Here is a 17,654-nt window from a genome sequence, read left to right as displayed (position 1 = left end):
AAGAGAACGTTTTTTTATGTGGTAAAACTAATCCATGCTTCATTTACAGATTCACGTTTGTATCGTGACATCGGAATTAGGAAGTTTTATCTTGAAGTAGGCCTCCTCAAATGGCGGGGAGGTTCCACATCTTACAGCACTGCATGGAACCTTTTGTTGGCGATAACGTGAAGAACAATATGTTCTGTTTCGAAAATTTAACTTGATTTTTTTATGCAGATAGAAGTCAATGGGATATAAGTTAGCTAGAAATATTTTTCATTCTGGTCTGCTCTCTGAGGTTTAATGGGGCCTATTAACATATTACTGACAATTTTCTCCTTGTAGTTTTATTTAAATTCGATAAAAAGGTCGATTATTTATTGCTCGAGTTTGATACTGATAGGTTTCTATCAAGCGTATGGATGAAATTGAATTAACGTAACCAAAATTAAAAGATCGTATACGTTGGCAACATTGAACAAACGAGGTGTGGCACCAACATTAATATGTAAATCTTTGAAATTATTTTACGTAAAGGTGGAATTGTTGACATTTCACAAGGAGATGCGTGAAATAATACCTATTCAAGTTGGCCGATGTGGGACTCAACTGGGAAATAAGGTCAGTTATCTTTATTTTGATGTAATTTTGGATTGTATGAAAGCATTGTTGTATCTCATAGCATCACAGACTATTCTTATAAAGCTGTAACTCCTCGAATAGAATATCATATTTTACAATGAGATTCACAAGTGTTTAATTTAGAACATTACTGTTATTGAATTTGCTAAGGTTTAGAGAGATTTTCTCAATTAGCTGTTTAGCCCGTTATGTCGTAGTCATTTATTGTAACCACAAGAAATAGGACCTATTCGGATCGGAATTATGAAAAACATTATTATTTTTATAGATATTCAGTAAGCTATCACTTATCTATCAACGTAATGTTTTACTCAACTGTTCAACAAATAAGCTATTAATGGGTGTACTTCTTACTGGGTTAAATGTTATAGGCTATTGCTTGGGATCACTAGTTTTCTTTAAATACAATAGATCCATATATTTCGGGAAAAATTGAAGCGAGCGCAGCGAGCTTGTACTATTTGACTCACCCATCGTTTATGTGTATGTCTCTTCTAGGTGAATTGTATAGCTTCCGATTTCAAGAAAGGTAGTGCCTTCTTTAGATCTAATCTAACCAATCAATCTATTGAAACGATTCTAGTATATGGAGTCACAATCCAACAAAAATAACGGGCAATGGAAGTAAAATTCACCCTACGATGCAAGGTTTGCACGTATACGTATAAAACATTTTCCAATATAAACTATGTACAGTAAAACTTAACATATTTTGATAAAAAAAAGATACATATTTCCTTTACGGTATCCAAATTATTCCCATTAATTGAGTTGAAATCGGTACGTCTTGGAAGTTGCCCCCTCACTTTCTAATTTCGACTCAAAACCAAAATCAATCGTTTGTCTTTCGTTTGTTAAAGAAAAAATAGTTTGTTTTGGAAAATATAAAAATATACATCAAAGTTGGGGCCAACTTCACACTGGCTCCCTTTTCAAATCTCGATTCAAAAACAAAACTAATCGTTTGTTATTGATTGTTGTGAAGAAAAAACTGTCTGTTTCGAAACACTTCAAGAGATATTTTCGAAATAATATTGGGGAGCAACTTCACACTTCCCCCACTTTTAAATTTCAAGTCGAAAACAAAAGCAATAGTTTGTTTTTCGTTTGTTATTGATTGGTTTGATGAGAAAATAGTTTGTTTGAAAAAAATATTAAAGTCATTTATCAAATAAAATTGGGTGAGCAAACTTCACACTCATCTTTCAAATTTCAAATATGAAACTGGAAGTTGTAGCGGAATTCAAACACTTTGAGCTTTAATAGAGAGTTAAGGATAGAGACCAGGGTTGTGAAAAAAAAAAAACAGTTTTTTTAGAAAACCCAGCTCAGTGGCTTTTATGGGGTAAAATTGGGTTTTATTGGGCAAAATTGGGTTTTATTGGATATCATTAAATTTTGTACGTATATATAAAACAATATTCCTACTTAAAATACCATTTAAGGATATTTGTTCTAGTGTACACATGGAACTATGGAATTTCCTAGTGAGACTGCGGTAGTTCACGTCTCTCGCGGGTTCCTAGTTCGATCCAAGCTTCCGCCAAGTGTGTTCTGTGGTGGACAAAGCATCGTGTGCATGGGTTTCTCGGAGTGGTTTCGCCATGCCACCATTATTATCCATATCATCATAGTCTCCCTTAGCCGTGGTACATAATCATGAGACATTGAACTAAACTTAGAAATAACAAATAATAATAATGCACAAGGAATCCGAGAAGTCCCTTACATGTTTCAAGACACATCTTTGACACTCGCTTATATTTCGATTTCTAGAAAGAAGGAAGTACACAGTTTTCTAGAGTAACAAAGAGGTGGATTATCTTATGTAATACGGAATAGGAGTAAAATTCCCTCTTACCTTATGATTCAAATTCTTGAGCCATCAGTCCTGAGTTTCACTCAAAACACGCAAGTCAAATACTGAGATAGTACCTCAAGCTCAAGAGCCAGACAAAAAAAAAAAAAAAAAAAAAAGGCTTTATTGAATGGATGTTGGTTTTGTAGAAGTATTTTTTTAAGAACTGAAATGTTGGAAATGGATTTTTTCTCATTTTCAGTTGCCAATTTTTTTCTTACAATAGATTTTACGATTAAAGGAGTTTTGTGACACAATAAGTTACTGTGTTTTACATACCCCATCAGACACGCAAACAGGGAGTTCCATGACATGATTGTCGTTAGTGTTGAAAAGATAAAAGCGGATCTTTAGTAATTTCCTTTTTCCAGTGAAACGTTCCCCATATGTAATTAACTGACACATGGAGAAAGCCATTCTATCGGTTTATATTAATACACAAGTATGTAACAAAAACAAAGGAAATGTAACCGCATTATTTTTGATTCTATACTAGCTGAAGTGCCCGTTCTTTTCACGGGGAGAATTAAGTTCAAGGACAATGTTTGAGCCTCCTCTACGGTTTAGAATACGCATATCAATGGAAGTGTAGTAAGATATTCTATTTCTGGCATGGATTTTTAACCCTCTAGGGAACATGCCCCCACCAATCTTGAAACTGGGGGACTGTCCCCTCAATAATCCGATTTTAAATTGTTTTTGGGGAAAATGTGATGATTTGTGCCCGATTGCCACAAAGGAAAGTAGATTTCATTGATTCCCCCCATCCCAGAATAAGCCTCAAATCTGTCTTCCAATGTTGAAGACAGCTCTGTTCTCCTAATCCTCCAGAGCATTGTTTTTCAACATCATAAATAATTTGAACATCGCTTTAAGAAAAAGAAAAAATGATAATGGGAACGGTCGTACCCGTCCCCCCAATATTGAAGACAGATTTGCTCTACTGCCCGTGACACGATCACAAACGACAGACATAGTCGATTTAAATGTGAAGAAAGAAATTATAGAAAACATCCTCATTCTTCCCTTAAAATTGAAATTTTCAAAAAGAGAAGTTACGTGTCCTCTTATTTTTAGTGAGGTGTCAATATACCGACTTTCATCTTCCTAACTTGAATGCTCACGAGATATTGCAATTTTGCCTGAAATTTTGAAACCCCTTTTCTTCCATTACGATGTCACGTTTAATCAAAGTAAAACAATAAATAAATAAATAATGAACCATTTTTCAAAATTAATTTCAAGCTGTTCAGCCATTTCCCCGTGATGCAATCAGAAACAACAGGCAACATCGCTTTCAATAAAAACAAAGGAATTATGGAAAATTACCCTCTTCCCTTCAAAACGAAAATTTTGAAAAACGTTGCAACACATGCCAACTTATTTTCAATATACCGAGTTTTATCTTCCTAACTTGGCGGGATCGTGACACTATATTTTATTTTTTATTTATTTTTTTTTTACATGAATTTCAAACTTCTGCTCCTTCCTAGGATGCGCCCTTAAATCAAAGTAATATAAAATTGCCAGTTCAGGGTAGGTACTAGCTATTGTATGTTCAAAAATTCATTCCAAATGGTTTAACAGTTTCTCGTGTTGAGGGCACGAACAATATTCTTCTCATTTTTATATAATAGATTATAATTGAACAGTATTACAGCGAATTTGATCGAGCGCAAACAAAATTCATCATGAATGATTCCAAAACCTTTTTTGTTTTCTATGGTATTCTGTTGTGGTGGTTAACACATATTTTAAGCCAATTTTGAAACTAGGCATACACTAAGAAGTACGATTAAAAGAAAGTAATTATAATCATATTAAGATTATTATTTCTATCAAACTTTTGAGGTGGGCTTTTTTGGGTTTTATTGTGGGCTTTTTAATGTGGGTTTCACTCTCTCCCCAAAAATAGTGGGGAATTTTGGGCTGGGGAAAATTCCAACAACTCTGATAGAGGCTAATGTGTTTGCATTCCACAGCAACTTCCAGTTTCAAAATAGATATTCATGGAGCCAAAACAATAATAGGTAGTTAGTAGAAGTTTTTTGTAATCGATTAAACGTTCTAAACATAGCCTAATTACCATTTTCTTTCTCAACCCTCTGTTCAAACCGAAAGGGACAAAAATAAATCATTTCTAGTTTTAACATTGATTGCCATAGAACAAAAACTGTGATACATACATAGTGAGAAGCAGTTTTTTATAATCAATTAAGCATTCCAAAATTATATTCCTCTCCACTATAATTTCTCTACTAAAACCGAAAGTGACAGAAATCAATTACTTGTGAAATTAACGTTGATTGTCATAGAGTAAAAACGGTAATAAATAGAAGCAGATTCCTGCAATCGATTGAACGTCTCAAAAACACATATGATTCCCATCCTGAAGTGTCTACTAAAATCAGAACTGCTAGAAATGCACTGCGAGTGTAGGTCTCAAATATTGCTCTACATGCAACGAAAGCGACAAGAGTCTGATTTCAACATTGATCGTCATAGAGTGGAAATGGTACTATATAGCAGGAAGCGGTTTTCTGCAATCAATTAAGCATTCCAAGAATATATTCCTTTTCTACTCTAATATCTCTACTAAAATTGAAGGAGATATAACTCTACTAACACTTATGGTTTTAATAATAATTGACAAATATCCCACCATAAAATCCAAACATCGTCACATGGTATACACGTGACACTGTCACTTGTTTAATTATAAAGTGAGGATGAAGCACTAATTTTTTATTCAACCTTTGCTCCTTACAAATAATACTACTCTCTTTCTTCTCAATCTGCAATATATGAACAATTATACCACGTTTCGTTATTATCCAATTTGTATTCGTTGTAGTGTTTCAATTCTCGTTTTCAAAGTTTAAAATGAAATAATGAAATACTGGTTTATTAACAAATGAGCATTCGTCTCAGGTATTATTATTATTACTATTATTGGTCGTTTATTGTTTTAAATTTTCAGAGCACTAAAATCAGTAAAATGAATTTTTGAAGCAGTATACCTATTGCAATATCATGAAATATGTGCTCCTTTCAAATAGTATTAATCTGTTCAGTAGTGTGCGCAAGGGGAGGAATGTCGAAGTTTCAACCCCCTTTGAGCAAGGTATTATGCAAAAATAAGCACTATTTTAACCCATATTAATATATATACTCAAACACGTGAAATTATACTAGCTTGGAAGTCTGAACCTCCTATTGATGAACTTGTGCGTACGTTACTGATTCTGTTTCTCTTCTCATTCTTAACCGTTTTCTGCTTTGAACGATAATTTTAAGTCCAGGGAAACCGTGAACATAACCGAAAATTTTATTATCAAAATATCTGCTTTTCGACTTTTCTTCAACACAATCAATTAGGAACCTAAATGATGGGTTTGGTTTTGAATCGAAAGTTTAAATTTGAAAGACCAATATGAAGTTGGCCCACCCAACTTTATTATGTAAATGGCTCTTAAAATTTTTCGAATTAAACTATTTTCTCTTCAAACTAATCAACAAAAAACAAAAACAAACGATTTGGTGAGTTTTAGTAGTGTAAAAATTACAGATCTGGTACAATTTTTATCGGATTTTAGTGACTTTTATGTATCCAGATCTAGTAACTTTTTTCTTTTATGCTGATAAAAGAGTATGATAGATTATTATATTTTTAACCCGTTAGGGGGTGTACTTGTTCTCTTTTATGACCCCATTTTTCAAATCTATTTAACATAGTGGAGATTACACAGTCAAGAATATGACCACATGCAGAATTTCGCAATCAGTATTTAACATAGAGTACGAGCACATATTTCAACCTTTATTTAAGGCTATGGCTACTTTTTCAACTCATTACACGCGGAATTTCGTAAAAGAGAAAAAGCACATTTTTCAACCCCTATATTATATAGTAGATCTTACACAGGAGAAATTACACACAGTTTAGAGTATTTAACCTACATAAAAGGCTGAAAATAATATATGAACACATATTCCAACGCGATACCACGAGTATCGTCTACATATGGTAAAATGAGTACCCCATACAATTCGTTCTTTTACGACCATTTTTTATATGCTGATAAAAGAGAATGTCACAGTTTTTACCCCTATTTAACATAGTAGAGATACACATATTTCAACTCCTATTAACATAGTAGAGCTTACACAAGAAAGGCTATGACTACTTTTTCAACTACTTACACACAAAATTTAGTAAAAGGGAATAATCCCTTATTTACAAGTAAAAAGAGTACAAACATATTTTTAAACAATATTGAAGCTAGCAAAAAATAGGTTAACAAAGACTACAAGCACTGTTTTAACCCCTATTTAATATAGGGCCTAGTATAGATTACAAATACATATCCCATCTTCTATGTCACATAGCAGCAAACTACGGCGCATTTTCAACCTCCAACAAGGAAAGATCCTACAAATTGTTGCTCAAATCTCAGTGCCACATAGCACATCTGATAGATGATCACGAGAAATGAAAATGAGCAACATTTACGGTGCTATGGACCAGAAGGATTGGACCTACGGGACTTCCAGATTTGAATATCAAAATAATATTATACCATGGAAATATATGGTTTAAGTAAATAGCTTGAAACCCGTTAAGCTATTTATTAACCCATTGCAAATAAAAGGTGCAAAATATAATGAGAACAAAATGCTGTATCGAAAACTACAATGTTGCCATAGATGAGACAGTGTTGCCAACACAGCATAAAAGCATTTTTTGGAAATAGCACCAGATGATAAAGAAATGTAAGGTGAAAAGTACAATAAAAACCTCTATGTCCGAGACGGGATTAGAAAACGCGATCCCTAATAAGTCGGAGGCCTGGTCTTCTAGACCACACGGCTATCCGGGCCGATTGAAAACGTAACGAGGTAGTAATAAAAGAATTACATTTCGAATGTGAATATAATAGAATTACAGTGTATGGTAACATAACCATATGATGTGTAGGAGAGGAAGTAAAAGAATATGTCACTTAACACGAAAGACACAAACCAAGAAAGTACTCTACCAAATCTGGATAAGATAATCTGGAAAAGCAGTTTACAGAATTAGAAAATACGGGTTTGTTTACTCGTGTGTAACATTTTGTTTTCGCGAGTTGTCTACTTATTCACCGGGCTACGAAAGTGTATTGCAGATCCCGCACTTTTTTCTACTGCATTCCTTTATTATCTTCTGTTGCCACACATGAGACTTTTCTTGCTTTAACAGGTTTCAGATATTTACTTAAAATTTATATATTTAAATGACATAACATTTTTTGATATTCAAATCTTGAAGCCCTGTAGGTCCAATCCTTCTGATCCATAGCACCTTAAATTTTGCTCATTTTCATTTCTCATGATGCTCTACCAGATGTGGTATGTGGCAATCAGATTTGAGCGACAACTTGTGGGACCTTCCCTTGTAAGGAGTATCTTGCAGGTATGGTAAAACTAGTTCTACTTTAAGATCAGGGACGGCGTTAAGGGTGGGCGGATGGCATATACTTTAGACAATCGATAAAATATATGTATTCCTCAAACACTTGTGGGGGCAATTGCCCCCTCCTGTCCCCCCTTAATGACACCCGTGTTCTGTTGGGGTGGGCGGATGGCCTCGCCCACCCCAACGGAACACGGGTGTCATTAAGGGGGGACAGGAGGGGGCAATTGCCCCCACAAGTGTTTGAGGAATACATATACTTTATCGATTGTCTACTAATATATTAGTACAAACTGTGAAAGTCTTATGTTGTTGGTGTTCTTGCCCCCTCAGCGAAGTCTGAAATGACACCCCTGCAACAGAAGTAGAATAATGAAGGTGACCAGTGCCAGATTTAGGTTTGATGGGGCCCTAAGCTATTGAAGTTAATGGGGCCCTTTTATTTCTAGCTTTCTTTTTCAGCGACAAAATTTCGCCTTTTCTGTTTGAATATATGCTATATGGTAATTTATGGATCTAATACATATCTAAATACATTTTCGTGAATATTTCGTTAACTTAACTTACTGTTTTGAATACATTACAGAAAAACTGTAACATTTGTAAAATTAGCGTTAGTTTAATTTGGTACCAATAAAGTCCCTTGCCGGTCTACTCTGTTTTCTTTTTGCACCAACTATGATCAACGCTCCACGCCATGCTTCTACAATATGTGGAGACCGCATCATTTCTCATTTCAAGTTGTTTCTATTCAGTTGGGTAAAAGTTTGAAACGTTTCCAGGGATCCGTGTAAGTAAATACAGTCTAAATATCATCCAGGGTTGGTAATTACTGCCTGAAGCTCAACTAATCGTGTGAGCTTTTTCCAGGTCAGGTTACTCGAGTAACTCAAAATGGAATGCAACCCTCGAAGATTACGCAAGGTGTAACACGACACAAATTCGCTGGAAGCAGAGGCGAACCTAGAAGTTTAAAACTAGAGAAGGTCAACTAAAACCCAGATTATGATAGATATATCGTGAGTTTACTATAAACTTTCAAAAATATGTAACTAATGGCTTCAACTACTTTTGTCACTCAAAAAAACTGGGGTCTTAGACCTCTCTAGCCCCTGGCTAGATACGTCTCTGGCTGAAAATCATAAAAAATATCGTTAAAAAGACCTATAATTATTATAAGACCTATAAATGTAGGTAGCACCTTTTTACTGCGACGTGAAAAGATGTTGGTACTTTGCCTTGCTATGTAGTAACTAGTGCCGATAACCTAACGCATTCAGCCTGCTGCATACTAACTTACACAAGGTAAATTCGGGTAGTTCTGAACGTAACAATACATAAAATACTGTTAATATATACAAACGAACGACTCATATGCCTAGAACGAATGGATGAAATCACTACTATTCGTGCTCCTATTCTTTCCTTTAGTCAGGGGCGGATCAATTCTGAATGTTTGGGGGGGGGGGGCAGTCGCTCGAAGTCAATAAGTTTTATTTTACGTTTATAATACAAAGGTGGAAATTCTTAGGATAGATTTTATTTTTAAAATAAAAACATATTCAATTCTGGGAGGCGATCGCCCCCTGGATCTGTCCCTGCCTTTAGTGATCCATTATTGCACTCTATAGATCACTATATGAGCTCCTCCGTGGCTAAGCGGTTAGCGTACGCACCTTTGGCATGGGAAGTCCGGGTTCGATTCCCAGTGGGAGCTCATGTGGTTCGGATTCCACGTTAATCAGTAGGTCCCGTCTCATGTAGCCTCGCTGCTGAAAGGGACGTTAAACTCAAAATCAACACAACTCTATAGGATCACTATGAAAATCAGTGCCAAGTTCTGAAAGTTATGAAAATACTTCTGCACACTACTTTTCATACTTACGTACAGCGAAATAAAATAGCTATAATTTCGCGATGTAAAGATTATTGCCGCTTAGGGCTGTAATTCCTTTATATTTTACTATTATTTCACGAGCTTGGCGTTTCATGCCTTCTTATGCATCCACTGTTACCAGACTTAATTTCTGATCGAATTCCAAATAGTACGTGAAAGGTAGCACTAGAGTTCTATCCGCATACAAGATACTGTATCATTTATGCTGTGAAGTCTTATTAAAGTAGCTAAGTGTAATGGCTGGAAAACAGGGCCCCGATTACAAATGGGGCTCTGAAACAAAATCCCCATTACAAGCGGAGCTGGTAAACGAGGGTTCCATTATGAGCGGGGCTGGGCAACAGAAATCCCATTGCAGGCGGGTTGGAAAACAGGCTCATGGAAATCTTGCTTCATGAAAGCTTAATACATAATAGTATAGAACACCGTTGTTGTATGTGCGTTTTATCTTATTTGCTTTTTCTTATTATTTGGAAATGACATTACAGCCACTTTTTCTTTTAAATTTTTGGGCCCCAATAGAGCGGGGCCCTAAGCTATAGCTTGTTTAGTTTATATGCAAATCCGGCACTGAAGGTGACATCCTGTACTTCAAAAGCAATAGGTATTACTTTCGATTGTAATGTAATAGGTTCTAGGATTCTGTTTAACTCTGCAATGCACAATGATTTTAAGACAGATACTTGTAGTAATATAATGATGCCAAAAGTCGTGATTAATGAATTGAAGTTTAACACACACGCACAATCGTGCTATTGAAACGCCAGTGTTTGTATGTGCAGCACTGAAAACAAAAGTACTGTAAGTGCTTTTTAAAAAGTCGACTAAATAATGGACAGGACTGGCCAGTATCGTCTATTGTCTCATTTCAAAAAGAGAGGGAGGAGAGTAGTGCTTTGTGTCAAGGGGGGCCCGAGGGGGCACGATTCTGGGGCCCAAGGGGGCCCGGGCTCCCCCAAAGCTTATGTGCGCCCCGCATTTTATTTATGAATATACAATATTTGGCATAATTTGAATTAAATTTGTCTTAAAATCCTCATACATGCCTTCTGCATCTTAATTACCCCCCCCAAATTTACAGAGAAATTGGCGCCCTTGCTTTGTGTCGGCGCGATAGCTTCTTATAAGAGGGTTGCAACTTGCAATTGTTTATAGCAATGTACCACATGTCTTACCCGTGTGGCATTAAACAGATTTGTAAAAACCCTTATTATAGAACTAGCAGCGTTCACCCCGCTTCGCTGCGGTCACCCCGGAACGCAATAAACTTTGTTACTTAGATAATTTTTACTTTTTCGCTTTCAAGTGATATGATAAAAACCATAGAAGATTGCAGTAAATGTTAACATTATATCGCCTGTCATTTATGTTAACCCGCCCCGCTTCGCTGCGGTCACCCCGGAACGCAATAAACTTTGTTACTTAGATAATTTTTACTTTTTCGCTTTCAAGTGATATGATAAAAACCATAGTAGATTGCAGTAAATGTTAACATTATATCGCCTGTCATTTATGTTAACCCGCCGAGTGACACGGTCATGCGGGTTGCATATAAATACGTTTATTTTTACCTATGATGAATAATAACAAAGGATTTGTACGTTATGGACACTTGAATGGTCAATTATCTCAAGACACTGGTAATTAAAAATTAAAGTGATATGATAAAAACCATCTAGGGTCCAAATCCTAATAACCCCCCAAAAATGAAAGAAATTGGTTCAGCCGTATTAGCGTGATGAGGTAACAAAGGATTTGTGCGTTCTCTTTTATATAGATTGTTGAGTTGATCTCTGTTGCGTTCAGAAGTCTTGGCGGTCGGTGCTTGTTCAACTACTGTAATATGTCGAAAAAACTTATCAACGATTTCTTCTCAGGCTCAGTGTCACTCTCGTATTCAAAGAAGCGCGATTTTCAATCCGTTGACGTTAGTGATAATCCTTCTTCTTCAATGGGGAGAAAAGACAAAAAATACAAATACATGTGACAACCAGGATTCGCAATTTGAAGTGTTTGATTTCGAAGAAAGTGAAAATGAACTAGATGTTGGAGAGAGCGAAAACGAAAGCGTTGTTTCTGAAGTTACTCATTTATATTTTTTGTCTCTTGCTTTCTTGTAATAAATACTTCAAAGATAAAAATGTTTGCAGCAGCCTATTTTATCCTTGTTTTACTTTACCTACTTATTGTGTATTTTATGTTATTAACGAAAAGTAGAGTATTATCTGTTAGTCTGTGTTGTTTGAACCTTCTTTTATTTCTATGCATTCACGTGCATTCTTGGAGGGAGAGGAGATAAAGCTGTCTTGAACTTCATCGACTACACAGTACACACCGTTATTATTGTTTAAAACAAACTGAAAGTAGAGGTAGTGTGTGTGCCACGCGGAATTCGGTAGGTCGAGCATATTGCCACGAACTCCCGCGGCCCATCCTAAGTCCTGCATTTCTTCAGTCTCACCAGGTGAATGCTGGAATGGCACCTTCTATAAGGCCAACACAGCTGTTTTCCACATCCTTGTTTTTCCCCTATTTCGGTCTGAGCCTTAGCTAACTAAAGAGTATAAAAATTGAAATTTAATTATTGTCAAAAAATGTCTACATTGCCCAGTTCTCATTTTCATTGTCCGCCCACCCAGCAACTAGGTCCGCCTCTTTCCGCCCACCCCATCAAGCGTTCCTGGCGCCGTCCCTGTTTAAGATCCTATTTTTAATCCCGTATGTAATATAGTAGAGATTGCACACGAAAGGCTATGACTAGTAGAAATTACACAGAGTCTAGGCTACGGCGTAACAGCAGACTACGAACACATATTCCAATAACCAAGAAAGACTATGACTAGTTTTATCAACCCCTTACTAACAGAAGAAAGTTTTTCAACCCGATATTTACAAGTAAAAAAAAAAGTACAAGCATAATCTCAACCACTAATTACCATAGTAATAATTAGGTTACCAAAGGCCACAAGCAATGTTTTTACACCTCTGAGAAGTTGCCTCCTATAGGAGCACTAATAATCTCTCCTAGTGCAATAGTTAGTTTCATAGAATACCAATTCCCAACATTAGTGCTTCAATAGTTTGGACGCTTTAAGCAAAAAACTTTGGGGAGGGGCTACTTCACGTTAGCCCCCAGAAAGCTCTAACGCTGAAACAGAGTACATTGTTAGTGCATCCAGAAAACACTAATTGTTTCGTTAGTGCTTCACTATTAGTGTAGATATGGCCAATTATGTGTGACGAAACTCCCATAAGAAATACATTGAGAACTCTTCATTTTGTCAAATTCCGCTAAATGCAAAAGCACTAATGATCTCATCTGGTGCAATCGTTACTGCTTCGTTAGTGCTTCTTAGAACACCAACTCTCAATATTAGTGGTTCAATAGTTTGGACGCTAGAAGCAAAAATCTTTAGCCCCTCAACAAAGCACTAACAATGAAACCTAGTGGTACCGATAGAGCATCCTTAGTGCTTCTAGAAAACACTAATAATTTCATTAGTGTTTAAATTTAGTGTAGATAGGGCTAATTATATATCACGAAACATAAGAAATACATGGGGAATTTTTCGTTGTGTCAAATTCCCGCCAAACTCAAAACTATTAATATTTTACTGCAGTCATTAGTGCTTCATTATTGCTTCCTAAAGTAGTAACTCCTAACATTAGTGCTGCTATAGTTTGGACGCTGGAAGCATAAAACTTTGAGGGGTCTAACGTGAAGTTAACCCCCAGAAAAACATAACAATAAAATCTAATGCAATGGATAGTGTATCGTTACCTCTTCTTGAAGACACTAATAGTTTCCTTAGTGCTTCACTATTAGCATAGATACGGCAAATCACATGTGACGAAACTTTCATAAGGAATACATTGGGAACTTTTCATTGGGTCAAATTCCCGACAAATTCAAAATCACTAATGACCCCTTCTAGTGTAATTGTTAGTGGTTCATTAATGCTTCTTGGAGCACCAAATCATATTATTAGTGCTTCAATAGTTTGGAGGCAAGAATAAAAAACTTTAACCCCCCAAGAAAGCACTAACGATGAGATGTTTGTCTGATATCTATCTGAGAATTAGTGTAAAATTATATAAAAATTGAAAAATATAAAGGTAGCTCCTCTCAAATTATTCATTAATAACTCCTAAACTACAACAGTACTAACGTTAGTGAATATGATTTTCGGAGCAGTAATGATGCACTAACCTTTGACGTTTATCTCACCTTTTGGTGGACAATTATTATAATATTCGATAACTTTAAACTTAGCCGCACGCGAGTTCTTCAGTAATAACTCCTAAACTACAGTATTATAGCACTAACGTTAGTGCTTAGTGTTTTATAGAGCTCCAACAATGTACTAACCGATGGTCTGACAATTAGTGTAAAATTGTGTAAAACTTTAAAAGAATACTTAGCCCCTCTCGATTTATTCATTAATAACTTCTAAATTATCACAGTACTAACGTAAGTGTATAGTGCACTCATATGCAATAACGAAGCACTAACCATAACACCCGATTTGCACGAAAGTCGGTTTAAAGAGGTTTTCGAACATTTTGATCACGAATATATATATATATATATATATATATATATATATATATATATATATATATATATATATATATATATATATATATATATACCGGGTGCACCATTTATAATGTCCCACCTTTATAACAGAGGAACTAAGAGAGTGAGAGAAGCGAAACTTTGCACAAAACAACTACAGGAAGGGGGGCATCTATCCATGTATTGGGTAACATCACTAGGTGAACAGTGTTGCCAACCCAATATAAAGTTATGATTTTTTAAATGGAATGACCTAAATTTAATATCATAATTCGAATCAGCAATGAAAACAAAGACGAAAGAGATGGCATTCGCAGATCAGTGTTGCATACTTTTTGAGAAATATTGTAAAACATATGTCAAATTTAAACGCCTTTAACACACACAAGGAATGAAGTAGTAACTATTTGTGCACATTAAATGAAATACTAGGAAGTACTCTTTAAAATGACTTCAAGTTTAGAAGGATCTGTTAAACAGTGTTGGCACAACAGAAGAGAGAAAAATTGAGTTTGGAGATAGTGCAATAACTTGGAAAAGGTCCCTAGTGCAGTATGGGTTTAAATGCATAGAGGAAATCAGTATGTCATAAGGAGCATTGTCACGTTTATTTGAGATCGATAAGTCAAGTACTTACTAAGATATTCGGTACTCTGTAAAAGCTGAGAATTTTGTGCTGTACAAGATGGTAACGCTGTTTCAAAATTCCCTTTTTTTTTTTCCTCTGCTTTGGAGACATATTAAAGTACTAATCTGTGAGACAAGTTATATTCTGTGACATGCTGAATTAAAGCAAACTATTTAAAATAAGGAAACAGAATATTTTTTCTGTTTCATGAATTTTGTAATGTATGTTACAAATAATTGTTTTTGATCATAAACATATATTTCTTTAATTTAATTTCTTTCTCCTGAATATGTTGGAAAAGACAATAAAACGTAGATACTAATAGTTGTAAAATTTGAATTGAAAATACATAGGGCCTAGGCTAAGTTCTGTTAAATGGTAGCAAAATTTTTAAGATCTTTCAATATTTATACGTACTGACCAATTTTAGGGGACCATACACAACTTATTTTGTATTTCATTCACCACGAAATTAACTACAAATAATCTATAAATTGTTTTTAAGAAGTGAGTTGCATTTATGAATTCATAGGTGCAGATTCCCTTATGAGGACCCAAACGTTACGAGTAAAAGTACAGCACGTAGAAATATGCCATAAAAGCTATAGTGGAACAAACACCAAACAACCCCTGTTAGATGTCCATTAAAAACAGGAAATGTATCTAATCGGAAACGGAGAACCTGGTGGGTCCATGAACGGTTGGATCCGTAGTGAGTTGAATAGAATGCAAAAAAAATCAAATCTATGCTGCATGGTCACAAAAAATAAGGAAGTATTTAACCAAGTCAGGGCTGGGCCAAAGTAGTGGAAAATCAAGTTGTCTATAGGGACCAGGCGCGTTAGCAAAGGTGGATATGCTTGTAAACAAAATAGTGTAAACGTACTGTGTAAAGAATATTCCATAGTTCTTCTGCAAATTATATACGACATCGTATTCCTTAGCGCAGCGTAACTTTCTGTATAACGTCCCACGTTTATGCCATTTAGGCTAAGGGAGACAATGATTAAGGCAAGTGACTGATGATAGAAGAATTAATGGGATGAGAATGTGAGAGAAAGCGAGAGACCCGACAACCCCATGGACATGATGTTATCCACCGCAAACTTACTGGATCGGAAATCGTATCAGGGACCCCACGCACCACAGGTAAGTGCTCTACCACTGAGCAACCGTGCCCTCGCAGTTTAACTTTAAGAAGGCTTAACCACAGTATTTTCCTATTATAATTCAATCAAAATCTTTTGTTTTTTGTACAATAGTTCACAATAATTGAATACAGATTTATGATATACTGCAAAATGATATGTCTGAAAAGCGACTACTCTCGGGGAAATACTTACAAACTTCTGTATGTTGGTCACTCATTTCATCTATTTGAACTGAACGAAGTTGCAAATTCACACGGGCTTTTGTCCGTATGGAGAAGGCATTTCAGCGACAGTGTATTTGCGCATAAAGGAAGACAAGGGAGAGAGACAAGCACCATCCTGTGCTACGTGGTCATTATCATATAACATATTTTGGAGTTCAGGATAAGCAAACGTGGAACTGTGTCCGTAGAAAACAAACACGTCACCACGTGAAAGTAAAACCGAAATGCTTATTTTCGCTTTGTGTTGACGCAAACCGTTACGTAATGAGAGGGTCCAGGTATAAGTACGATGGTCATTTCAAAAGTCTTGCACACAGCCTATGCACGACCGTTTGAGTCACTTTTAGGTTTGTTGTGGGTCAGAGTTTGGACTTGATGATTGTTTCTGTGTTTTCTGGTTTGCTTAGCTGTGTTGTGAGAAATTCAGTGGTGAACCTGGCTGAGGTTGGGTTACACATAAGCGTTTCTATATCAACATCGAAACTCTATGTGGAAAGAATTCAACTGAAATTTACAATGTTTTGCGGGAGGTTTGTCGAAATAGTGTAGTGGATCATAGCACTGTATTTCGGTGCTCAGCTCGTTTCCGTGAAGGTCGTGTAATCATTGCTGACACCTCAAGTTGTGAAAGACCATCAACTGCAACAGACTACACTCCTGAGATTATTGTGAATGACATTTTGAGAGAGGGTCGACGAAAATATGTAAGAAAATTGCATATGATACCAAAATATCTGTCACTTCATTTTACAGAATTATTACTGAAAAGCTGAAAATTAAGACGAGATGGGTTCCGCATGATATGAGTAAAGAGCAGAAAGCATGTTGCAAAAGAATCGCAGAAAAATTGCTTCAACGTTATCAAACAGAAGGAGATCAGTTTTTTCAAACGACTGTTGCAATTGATGAAACCTGGATACGAGAGTTTGAACCAGAACTGAAGTTTCAGTCGTCACATTAAAACAATTCAAACTTTTCACGCCCGAAGAAATTCTGCTAGCAACAATCAAACATTTTACTCACGATGATCTTCGCGTATGATACGAATGGAGAGATTGCTACAATAGAGTGGCATAGGGGACGTCTATACCAGGCGTATATTACAAGCTGTTTCTACAAAATGTTTTGCGCCCGAAAATTATTGAAAGAAATCCCGACATTCTTGTAGCTGGTGTACTCTGAACGGTAATGCAAGGCCGCATACTGCTCTACAAGTAAGAGTGACACTCAACAAGTAT

At 35.9% G+C, this 17,654-nt stretch overlaps 1 protein-coding gene across 1 annotated transcript in view; it reads left to right on the top strand.

The window, feature by feature from the left end:
• The first annotated feature begins 546 nt into the window (after nucleotides 1-546).
• The window catches only part of LOC145685331 (tubulin beta-2 chain-like), a 58,428-nt gene continuing 41,320 nt past the window's right edge, over nucleotides 547-17,654 (top strand). Inside the window, exon 1 of the mRNA XM_081757707.1 lies at nucleotides 547-603. Within this exon, the coding sequence (XP_081613833.1) occupies nucleotides 547-603 (57 nt within the window). The remainder of the gene's footprint in view (nucleotides 604-17,654) is intronic.

This window comes from Thermobia domestica, chromosome 5 (genome assembly GCF_964235325.1).
Source record: "Thermobia domestica chromosome 5, izTheDome1.hap1.1, whole genome shotgun sequence".
In the NCBI taxonomy this organism is placed as follows: Eukaryota; Metazoa; Arthropoda; class Insecta; order Zygentoma; family Lepismatidae; genus Thermobia; species Thermobia domestica.
Note: the sequence above shows the minus strand (reverse complement) of the source record. Positions and strands in the feature narration are given on the sequence as shown.